General features: G+C 42.1%; 1 protein-coding gene across 4 annotated transcripts in view; it reads right to left on the minus strand.

Annotated features, from left to right (window-relative positions):
* Positions 1-12057, minus strand: part of LOC135507634 (uncharacterized) — a 46467-nt gene that overhangs the window by 4622 nt on the left and 29788 nt on the right. For 3 of the 4 annotated variants that reach the window (XM_064927207.1, XM_064927206.1, XM_064927205.1), the window contains exons 6-7: positions 7959-8086; positions 139-1475 (exon numbers count right to left, since the gene is read on the minus strand). In XM_064927207.1, coding sequence (XP_064783279.1) covers positions 528-1475; positions 7959-8086 — 1076 coding nt within the window. In that variant the 3' untranslated portion in view covers positions 139-527. Of the gene's footprint in view, positions 1-138; positions 1476-7958; positions 8087-12057 lie in introns of those variants that run through there. The other variant, XR_010450686.1, reaches the window with a different exon arrangement.

Consider the following 12057-nt stretch of genomic DNA (forward strand, 5'->3'; position numbering starts at 1 on the left):
CAGTTAAATTTGGCATATTTTGAGTTCCAGGACTTTAATGTCTAAATAACAACAATAAACACAAACGTGGAAATTGTTCTACAATAAAAAGACCTTATCTTATTGGTTGGCATCATAGCTGAACGGGTGAGCTTAAATGAAAAAGGTATGCATGCTGCTCTTTGAATTATGGTACTGTTTATTACATTACACATCAAATCTCCAAATGTCAGTATCTATCAAGTGGAGGGCAGACGTGTTTAGAAAGAACAGTGTGAATACAGCAAGAATGCAGTAGAAAATATTAGAATGACTTTATTCCATCTATATCACCTCAGTAAGCTAAATATTAAACTGTCCTTGTTCTAGCCCAGGTTCACTGTCTCTCTAAAAACAGGTATTTACAAGCCTGTTTCAAATGACAAGTTAACAAAGGGTTAATGAAGGGTATGCGGTTAATTAGCCTCTTACCCCAAAACACTTCACAACTATATGTCAACTTAAGAATAGTTCCTGGATATCCCCTGTGTACATCTCGAGCCACACTGCTACAATTTCTCCCGGTTGTGGACACTCCTATGTCTGATAAGGTTAGTCAGGAAGGAGAAGCTCTTGTAACATAGTTTGCACTTGAAGGGCTTGTCCTTGGTGTGAACGGCCTGGTGCTCCCTCAAATAGTCTGCCCTAGCGAAGCGCTTCCCACATGTGGGGCAGGCGTACGGCTTGTCGGCGTCCGTCCTAATGCTCGGCCTCCCACGTTGTGACCCAATGACACCAGACGAGGCAGAAGAAGGAGCCACCACCCTCAGGTGGTTAGTCTTTAAGCTCCCTCCTTGACCTCTAGCCATTGTTGTTTGGGTGTTGTTGTTGTGTGCTGTATTATAGGCTAGGTACCTCTTGTGATGGATGCCCATCCTGACCCTGTCTGTATTGGTGGGGTAACCATGAGGTAATTGAGGAAGGCTAGACCCAGGTCCAGGCCCTCTGTGAACCCATTCGCCAGGCATTAGACAAGATCCTGAAGGAGAAGACAGACCTCCTGTTAGACTCTCACCGGGGGGGTCTCCCACCAATCTCTGCGAAGGCTGAAGCCCAGGGTGACCTGCTCTGTTCATCATGGATACTGTGGTGTTTGTATCATAGGAACAGGAGGGTCTATCTCTATCAGCCCCAGGCCCTGCTTCATCCCTGCACTGAGACTGTGAAGAGAAGGGTCTGGGCTGCAAACTGGATCCATGACTGGAGCCTCTGTCTATCTGATGACCACCAGGACTGAGGTTGTTTAGTCCAGCTGTCCACTGGTTGTGTTCTGTGTGGTGGATGTGGTGGAGTCTCTGTCCCTCATTGTTCGGTTCTGTTTCTGACTCGGAATGGAAAAGTGACGGCTCCTGATCCAGGGTCCTGATCCGGAGCCAAGGTTTGTGACCGGCCGCCTCAGAGGTCCAGTCTCTCCCTCCAGCAACACCAGATATCAGCAGGTCCTCGTGGACTGCAGACTGTAAAAACAAATTGTACAGAAGAGAATAAAGGTTTATATAAGAAACTCTTTGCTGTACACACAAAACATTACATTATAAAATGTTAACCACAGTCAAGCCCATCTCTAACACTGTGATTCATGTACCTAACAATCTGGAGCCATTGGTGTTTAATATTTTTTTAAATCCAAATGTGTTGATTCAAGAATGAAGTATGTTTTGGTTCGACTGGGATAAGGGAAATTCAGCCCTTGCAATGATACAAAAAGTCAATACAGAGTAAATGTATTTCGTTTCAACAAAATGGTCATACACTCACATAACGTGAAGAACAGTACTTTTATTGCACAAAACGATACGTGTGTCAGGCAGAATAACTTCCAACTATGGTAACACTATATCTTTTGTAAATCTGATACCCTCGCTTTGATAAAATGAATTTTAGAATACTTTGGAAAAGGTTGAACATTACATTACACACAGCTTGACTACTTTATGTCAAGTAAACATTAAGTTACTATAATTTCCTCATTATAAAACACCAGCATCAAAGGTTGTCACTTTTCATCAGTAAAGCAATTTTACAGACACCATCACACCACACCAAGGTTTTCTCAGTTCACCTCGTCCAGTTCTCTACTACATACAAATATTTACATGTGTCATTAATATTATGACGATTGTTTTATCAAATCGATTAACTATGTTTAATTATTATGACGATTAAATTAATCCTGTAACAATTAACTCACAAGCAATCATGGGGCACCACGGAAAAAGTTTATTTAACGAGTTACCGTTTTCCGAATTAACTCTTAAAGATATACACTACCGTTGAAAAGTTTGGGGTCACTTAGAAATGTCCTTGTTTTTGAAAGAAAAGCACAATTTTTGTCCATTAAAATAAATCAAATTGATCAGAAATTATAGTGTAGACATGGTTAATGTTGTTAATGACTATTGTAGCTGGAAACGGCAGATTTTGTATGGAATATCTACATAAGTTTATAATTTTAAAAGGCTCATTGATCATTAGAAAACACTTTTTCAATTATGTTAGCACAACTGAAAACTGTTGTCCTGATTAAAGAAGCAATAAAACTGGCCTACTTTAGGCTAGTTGAGTATCTGGAGCATCAGCGTTTGTGGGTTTGATTACAGGCTCAAAATTGCCAGAAACAAAGAACTTTCTTCTGAAACTCGTCAGTCTATTCTTGTTCTGAGAAATGAAGGTTATTCCATGCGATAAATTGCCAAAAAACTGAAGATCTTGTACAAAGCTGTGTACTAGTCCCTTCACAGAACAACACAAACTGACCCTAACCAGAATAGAAAGTGTGGGAGGCCCCGGTGCACAACTGAACAAGAGGACAAGTACAGTAGTGAAAAGGGAGGGGCATGTAAGAAAGAGCGGTAGAAAAGACAAAAGACTTCACTATCGTACGTACAGCTGATAACTATGCTAATACTTTGCAGATGAAAGGCCGCTGACACTATTCCAACTAAACTACTGAAAGAGCTGCTTCCTGTGCCTTGCCCTCCTATGTTGAACATAATAAATGCCTCCCTATCCACCGAATGTGAACCAAACTCACTAAAAGTGGCAGTAATAAAGCCTCTCTTCAAAAAGCAAAACCTTGACCCAGAAAATATTTTTTTAAATAAGTCGGCCTATATTGAATATTCCATTCCTCTCAATTTTTTGAAAAAGCTGTTGCACAGCAACTCACTGCCTTCCTGAAGATAAACAATGTATACAAAATGTCTGGTTTTAGACCCATCATAGCACTGAGACTGCACCCGTGACGGTGGTAAATTACCTTTTAATGGCGTCAGACCAAGTTCTGGCTGGGTTTAAAGCTTATCTGTTGGAAAGATATCAGTTGGTCTCTGTGGATGGTTTGTCCTCTGACAAATCAACTGTAAATTTCAGTGCTCCTCAAGGTTACATATTAGGACCGCTATTGTTTTCACTATATATTTTACCTCTTGGTGATGTCATTCGGAAACATACTGTTAACTTTCACTGCTATGTGGACGATACACAGCTGTACATTTCAATGAAACATGGTGAAGGCCCAAAATTGCCCACCCTGGAAGCCTGTGTTTAATACATAAGGAAGTGGATGGCGGGACATTTTTTACTTTTAAACTCGGACAAAACTGAGATGCTCGTTCTAGGTCCCAAGAAACAAAGAGATCTTCTGTTGGATCTGACAATTGACCTTGATGGTTGTACAGTTGTCTTAAATAAAACTGTGAAGGATCTCGGTGTTACTCTGGACCCTGATCTCTCTTTTGACGAACATATCAAGACTGTTTAAGGACAGCTTTTTTTCCATCTATGTAACATTGCAAAAATCAGAAACTTTCTGTCCAAAAATGATGCAGATAAATTTATCCATGTTTTTGTCACTTCTAGGTTAGACTACTGCAATTCTCTACTTTCCGGCTACCTGGATAAAGCACAACATAAACCTCAGTTAGTGCTAAACACAGCTGCTAGAATCTTGACTAGAACCAAAAAATGTGATCATATTACTCCAGTGCTAGCCTCTCTACACTGGCTTCCTGTTAAGGCAATGGCTGATTTCAAGGTTTTACTGCTAACCTACAAGAATTACATGGGCTTGCTCCTACCTATCTTTCCAATTTGGTCCTGCCGTACATACCTACACGTACGCTATGCTCACAAGATGCAGGCCTCCTTATTGTCCCTAGAATTTCTAAGCAAACAGCTGGAGGCAGGGCTTTCTCTTATAGAGCTTCATTTTTATGGAATGGTCTGCCTATCCATGTGAGAGACGCAGACTCCGTCTCAACCTTCACGTCTTTATTGAAGACTCATCTCTTCAGTGGGTCATATGATTGAGTGTAGTCTGGCCCAGGGGTGTGAAGGTGAACGGAAAGGCACTGGAGCGACGAACCACCCTTGCTGTCTCTGCCTGGCCGGTTCCCCTCTCTCCACTGGGATTTTCTGCCTCTAACCCTATTACAGGGCCTGAGTCACTGGTTTACTGGTGCTCTTCCATGCAGTCCCTAGGAGAGGTGCGTCACGTGGGGGAGATCTTTGTGGGTTATACTCAGCCTTATCTCAGGGTAGTAAGTTGGTGGTTTGAAGATATACCTCTAGTAGTGTGGGGTTATATCCTGCCCTTTTTGGCACTGTCCGGGGGTGTCGTCGGACGGGCCACAGTGTCTCCCGACCCTTCCTGTCTCAGCCTCCAGTATTTATGCTGCAGTAGTTTATGTGTCGGGGGGCTAGGATTAGTCTGTTATATCTGGAGTATTTCTCCTGTCTTATTCGGTGTCCTGTGTGAATTTAAGAATGCTCCCTCTAACTCTCTCTCTTTCTCTCTCCTCTCTCGGAGGACCTAAGCCCTAGAACCATGCCTCAGGACTACCTGGCCTGATGACTCCTTGCTGTCCCCATTCCACCTGCTGCTGCTCCAGTTTCAACTGTTCTGCCTGCGGCTATGGAACCCTGACCTGTTCACCGGACGTACTACCTTGTCCCAGACCTGCTGTTTTCGTCTCTCTCTCTCTCTACCGCACCTGCTGTCTCTAACTCTGAATGATCGGCTATGAAAAGCCAATTGACATTTACTCCTGAGGTGCTGACCTGATGCACCCTCTACAACCACTGTGATTATTATTATTTGACACTGCTGGTCATCTATGAACGTTTGAACATCTTGGGCATGTACTGTTATAATCTCCACCCAGCACAGCCAGAAGAGGACTGGGCACCCCTCAGAACAGTGTTCTTCTCTAGGTTTCTTCCTAGGTTCCTGCCTTTTCTGGAGTTTTTTCTAGCCACCGTGCTTCTACATCTGCATTGCTTGCTGTTTGGAGTTTTAGGCTGGGTTTCTGTATAGCACTTTGCGACATTGGCTGATGTAAAAAGGGCTTTATAAATACATTTATTTAATTGATTGATTCGAAAATAATTGCAATATACATATTTACGATTGTATGGCTTTGTTGTCTCCCTGTTGAAATCGCCGGTCCATTTTCTGGAGAGTCAGTCGACCAAGTCTCTGGTTGTGTAAGTCTCTGATTGTCCACCAGAGGTCACCATGTCCTTTGTAGTCGTAGCTTGTTTGCTTTGTTCTTGAAGTGTTTGTTATAATAGATACATCAGAAGTACCAATGGTCATTCGATAGGGAGATGTTCTCCTTTCATCTTCGGTCAAGTTTCTTAGAATATTTTACATATACAGCTGCAGACTGAATGTGTAGTCTTTAGTTTTGTAGATTTCTTAACCATTTGTAACGTATTAGGCTGGAACTGCACATAACTGGTCTATAGAGTGGTAGCCATTTCAACGTGGGGACTCCCGTCCTTGTTTTCTTGACTAATGTACATTTTGTCACGAGTCCTATTTTAAGCACTTGGGGAAAAAGGGGCATTCCCTTCTTTTGTTGTAATGTCTGTGCTCACGTGGGCGTGGCCACTGACTTGGTTAAGACTTCATATGAAAAACAATTCTCTCATTTAGAAGGCGAACATCACATTACATCTTCTCACAAATTGTGTTCTACTGTCCTTAGTTACATCACCAATTAGAAATGAATTCGACAAGATTGTTCTTTAAGTACCCACAGACCATTCCAACAGTTTTGGATTATAGAAATATTGTTTCATTATTCAACCTTTTGATGTTACCGTTTTGGCGGGAGAAATCTCCTTGAAACAAAGATGTTTCTTTCCCCTCAATCCTGCCAAACCCAATGGCAGAGTTTCTACACAGTATTTATGACCGGTCATAAAACTGGTGGGGGAGAGGGGGAGATCTGGCTCTGATCCTCACTATACATGGCCCGTGTGCATTTTATGTTGGTGTATCCCGAGGTAACTCCTCTCTGAGAACCTCTTCCCGCAGTGCATACAGGAGAACGGCCTCTCTCCCGTGTGGACCTTCAGGTGCATCTTCAGTTGGTGCTGGTGGGAGAACCTCTTCTCACACTGGGGGCAGCTGTAAGATTTCTCCCATGTGGACCCTCTGGTGCATCTTCAGGTTGGACGAGTCAGAGAAACTGTCCAGAAACAGATGGCAGCAGAATAATTTGTCTTCCGTGTGCATCCTCGGATGGGTCTCCACCTGTTTGGGGAAACTGAAATCTTTCACACAGAACGAACACGAGAAGTGCTTCTTTTTTATGCCTCCACCGTTACTGATTCAGTTTCTCCTGTCATTTGTCAATAAGCTTGTGTAGCTATTTAGGGTTGAGGAACGGGCATTGTCTGAGGTCTGGTTTACATAGGGAGATTGTGAGGAAGATGAAGGCCAGGGAGTGTCGGTGTTATCGCAGGGTCCATATTCCAGTTGATACATCTTATAGACGGCAGGCTGAAGGAATTTTTTTCCGCAATCATTACTTGTGATCCCACCCCAAATATAATGACACAACCTTAAAAGTGGTATATTTCGGTAAATTTTTACATCAACAAATAATGTCAAAATCATTACATTTTCATCTCTTATCAAAATTTAAATAAAAAACGCATTTACTCATTAAAATTGTATTTTTCTAATTACCTTTCTCAAAAATGTTTGTATATTGTCCCATACAATAAACTGTACTGTTCATTTTTTCAAAAAACAAATACAGAAAATGCATTTAAAAACAAATATTGGCAACCCCACTTCAGTTGTGTCCCCAACTTTGAATACCACTGTGTTAGGGGGTTAACCTGAGGCGCAATCAGTCTCTCTGAATCACAACTAGGACTGAGTCTGTGTCCATTCTCTCTAGCCACATACAGACACCTCCCCGTCCCCTCAGACCAAATCTACACCTCGCCCTGGTCTCAGCCAGTCTGTTGCAATGAAGACTAATATTAGGGATGGGCACGTTATTAGAATATTTTAATATCAACAGACATTAATATTCGATTACATGGGAAAGTATTCATTTCTGAGAGAGAAAAAAAAGACGTATATTTTAACAATGTAAAGGCTTTGTCTAAAATGAAATACAATTATCTTTGTGACGTTTCTACATAGCCTACAAGGATAGACCATTATATACATTATTATATATTTTTTTACAAGTGTGCCCCATAAAAAAGACGCACCGGTAGCCTAAAGAAAAATTACAGAATTACGTTGGCTAAATGAGAAGTAGGCTACACTGATCATCCAACAGGTAGGCTGTTTCATATGACTAGAGTTGTACGAGGAGCGTAGCAAAATAGCTTAAATTGGCCTTGCTACTTAGCTAACTTAGCTGACTGCTGTATTTAGCTAGTTTTTTACAAACGATTTGATGGAGTCAAGATTGGCACTACCAGATAGTATGATAGATAACCTATGGCAGCAACAAGTTTGTCAAACCAGAGTGAGTCAGGTTTGGCTATTTTCTCTCTCTCTCCCTCCGTGCCAGACAAATGCAAACCCCTAACTAAGATTGGATGTTGTTTTGTGTTTGACTGTCTGTTTCTGGTTAACAGTTGTTCCCCAGCCCAGAGTTGAGGATGCTGTCCCATCCACTGACCTCCACTATGTTGCCTCTGGTCCTGGCCTGCACTGTGATGTTGTCCCCCGGGTCCCTGGCTGCACCGGCCTGATTCTGGGAATCCAAGATGGCTGCCCAGTCTTCTCTGTTAGCCTCCAGCCAACTACCTGCAGGAAGAGGTTACAAAATAGACTTTACTAACATGGCAGAGAACTCTACATATGAAGATTTTTTTAAATCATACATTATAATGTGTGTTTTTGTATGTAAAGATAAGTTGTATTGAATTAATTTGATAAATTAAGAAAAAAATAAAAGCCAGGTGTATCACTCTTCCCATTGAAGATCTATTACTGTATGTAGGCTAAATGTACAGTGCATTTGGAAAGTATTCAGACCCCTTCACTTTTTCCACATTTTGTTACGTTACAGCCTTATTCTAAAATGTATTAAATAAAAAATGTCCCTCATCAATCTACATACAATAGCCCATAATGACAAAGCAAAAACATTTTTTTATAAATTCTTGCAAATGTATAAAAAAAACAAAAACAGAAATACCTTATTTACATACAGTGGGGTAAAAAAAGTATTTAGTCAGCTACCAATTGTGCAAGTTCTCCCACTTAAAAAGTTCATCATAGGTACACTTCATCTATGACAGACAAAATGGGAAAAAAATCCAGAAAATCACATTGTTAGATTTTTTATGAATTTATTTGCAAATTATGGTGGAAAATAAGTATTTGGTCAATAACAAAAGTGTATCTCAATACTTTGTTATATACCCTTTGTTGGCAATGACAGAGGTCAAATGTTTTCTGTAAGTCTTCACAAGGTTTTCACACACTGTTGCTGGTATTTTGGCCCATTCCTCCATGCAGATCTCCTCTAGAGCAGTGATGTTTTGGGACTGTTGCTGGGCAACACAGACTTTCAACTCCCTCCAAAGATTTTCGATGGGGTTGAGATCTGGAGACTGGCTAGGCCACTCCGGGACCTTGAAATGCTTCTTACGAAGCCACTCCTTCGTTGCCCGGGCGGTGTGTTTGGGATCATTGTCATGCTGAAAGACCCAGCCACGTTTCAACTTCAATGCCCTTGCTGATGGTAGGCTTTGTTACTTTGGTCCCAGCTCTCTGCAGGTCATTCACTAGGTCCCCCCGTGTGGTTCTGGGATTTTTGCTCACCGTTCTTGTGATCATTTTGACCCGACAGGGTGAGATCTTGCGTGGAGTCCCAGATCGAGGGAGATTATCAGTGGTCTTGTATGTCTTCCATTTCCTAATAATTGCTCCCACAGTTGATTTCGTCAAACCAAGCTGCTTACCTATTGCAGATTCAGTCTTCCCAGCCTGGTGCAGGTCTACAATTTTGTTTCCGGTGTCCTTTTTAATTTATTTCACCTTTATTTAACCAGGTAGGCAAGTTGAGAACAAGTTCTCATTTACAATTGCGACCTGGCCAAGATAAAGCAAAGCAGTTCGACACATACAACGACACAGAGTTACACATGGAGTAAAACAAACATACAGTCAATAATACAGTATCAACAAGTCTATATACGATGTGAGCAAATGAGGTGAGATAAGGGAGGTAAAAGCAAAAAAAGGCCATGGTGGCAAAGTAAATACAACATAGCAAGTAAAACACTGGAATGGTAGATTTGCAATGGAAGAATGTGCAAAGTAGAAATAAAAATAATGGGGTGCAAAGGAGCAAAATAAATAAATAAAATTAAATACAGTAGGGAAAGAGGTAGTTGTTTGGGCTAAAATATAGGTGGGCTATGTACAGGTGCAGTAATCTGTGAGCTGCTCTGACAGTTGGTGCTTAAAGCTAGTGAGGGAGATAAGTGTTTCCAGTTTCAGAGATTTTTGTAGTTCGTTCCAGTCATTGGCAGCAGAGAACTGGAAGGAGAGGCGGCCAAAGAAAGAATTGGTTTTGGGGGTGACTAGAGAGATATACCTGCTGGAGCGTGTGCTACAGGTGGGAGATGCTATGGTGACCAGCGACCTGAGATTTTTTTTAATTTTTTTTTATTTTACCTTTATTTTACTAGGCAAGTCAGTTAAGAACAAATTCTTATTTTCAATGACGGCCTAGGAACAGTGGGTTAACTGCCTGTTCAGGGGCAGAACGACAGATTTTGTACCTTATCAGCTCGGGGATTTGAACTTGCAACCTTTCGGTTACTAGTCCAATGCTCTAACCACTAGGGGGGACTTTACCTAGCAGGGTCTTGTAGATGACATGGAGCCAGTGGATTTGGCGACGAGTATGAAGCGAGGGCCAGCCAACGAGAGCGTACAGGTCGCAATGGTGGGTAGTATATGGGGCTTTGGTGACAAAACGGATTGCACTGTGATAGACTGCATCCAATTTGTTGAGTAGGGTATTGGAGGCTATTTTGTAAATGACATCGCCAAAGTCGAGGATTGGTAGGATGGTCAGTTTTACAAGGGTATGTTTGGCAGCATGAGTGAAGGATGCTTTGTTGTGAAATAGGAAGCCAATTCTAGATTTAACTTTGGATTGGAGATGTTTGATGTTGGTCTGGAAGGAGAGTTTACAGTCTAACCAGACACCTAGGTATTTGTAGTTGTCCATGTATTCTAAGTCAGAGCCGTCCAGAGTAGTGATGTTGGACTGGCGGGTAGGTGCGGGTAGCGATCAGTTGAAGAGCATGCATTTAGTTTTACTTGTATTTAAGAGCAATTGGAGGCCACAGAAGGAGAGTTGTATAGCATTGAAGCTTGCCTGGAGGGTTGTTAACACAGTGTCCAAAGAAGGGCCAGAAGTATACAGAATGGTGTTGTCTGCGTAGAGGTGGATCAGAGACTCACCAGCAGCAAGAGCGACCTCATTGATGTATACAGAGAAGAGAGTCGGTCCAAGAATTGAACCCTGTGGCACCCCCATAGAGACTGCCAGAGGTCCGGACAGCAGACCCTCCGATTTGACACACTGAACTCTATCAGAGAAGTAGTTGGTGAACCAGGCGAGGCAATCATCTGAGAAACCAAGGCTGTCGAGTCTGCCGATGAGGATGTGGTGATTGACAGAGTCGAAAGCCTTGGCCAGATCAATGAATACGGCTGCACAGTAATGTTTCTTATCGATGGCGGTTAAGATATCGTTTAGGACCTTGAGCGTGGCTGAGGTGCACCCATGACCAGCTCTGAAACCAGATTGCATAGCAGACAAGGTATGGTGAGATTCGAAATGGTCGGTAATCTGTTTGTTGACTTGGCTTTCGAAGACCGTAGGAAGGCATGGTAAGATAGATATACAGTGCCTTGCGAAAGTATTCGGCCCCCTTGAACTTTGCGACCTTTTGCCACATTTCAGGTTTCAAACATGAAGATATAAAACTGTATTTTTTTGTGAAGAATCAACAACAAGTGGGACACAATCATGAAGTGGAACAACATTTATTGGATATTTCAAACTTTTTTAACAAATCAAAAACTGAAAAATTGGGCGTGCAAAATTATTCAGCCCCTTTACTTTCAGTGCAGCAAACTCTCTCCAGAAGTTCAGTGAGGATCTCTGAATGATCCAATGTTGATCTAAATGACTAATGATGATAAATCCAATCCACCTGTGTGTAATCAAGTCTCCGTATAAATGCACCTGCACTGTGATAGTCTCAGAGGTCCGTTAAAAGCTCAGAGAGCATCATGAAGAACAAGGAACACACCAGGCAGGTCCGAGATACTGTTGTGAAGAAGTTTAAAGCCGGATTTGGATACAAAAAGATTTCCCAAGCTTTAAACATCCCAAGGAGCACTGTGCAAGTGATAATATTGAAATGGAAGGAGTATCAGACCACTGCAAATCTACCAAGACCTGGCCGTCCCTCTAAACTTTCAGCTCATACAAGGAGAAGACTGATCAGAGATGCAGCCAAGAGGCCCATGATCACTCTGGATGAACTGCAGAGATCTACAGCTGAGGTGGGAGACTCTGTCCATAGGACAACAATCAGTCGTATATTGCACAAATCTGGCCTTTATGGAAGAGTGGCAAGAAGAAAGCCATTTCTTATGTGGCTCAGTCGGTAGAGCATGGCGCTTGCAACGCCAAGCGTCGTGGGTTCGATTCCCGCTGGGACCACCCATATGTAAAAGTAGTG

This window comes from Oncorhynchus masou, chromosome 21, assembly GCF_036934945.1.
Source record: "Oncorhynchus masou masou isolate Uvic2021 chromosome 21, UVic_Omas_1.1, whole genome shotgun sequence".
In the NCBI taxonomy this organism is placed as follows: Eukaryota; Metazoa; Chordata; class Actinopteri; order Salmoniformes; family Salmonidae; genus Oncorhynchus; species Oncorhynchus masou.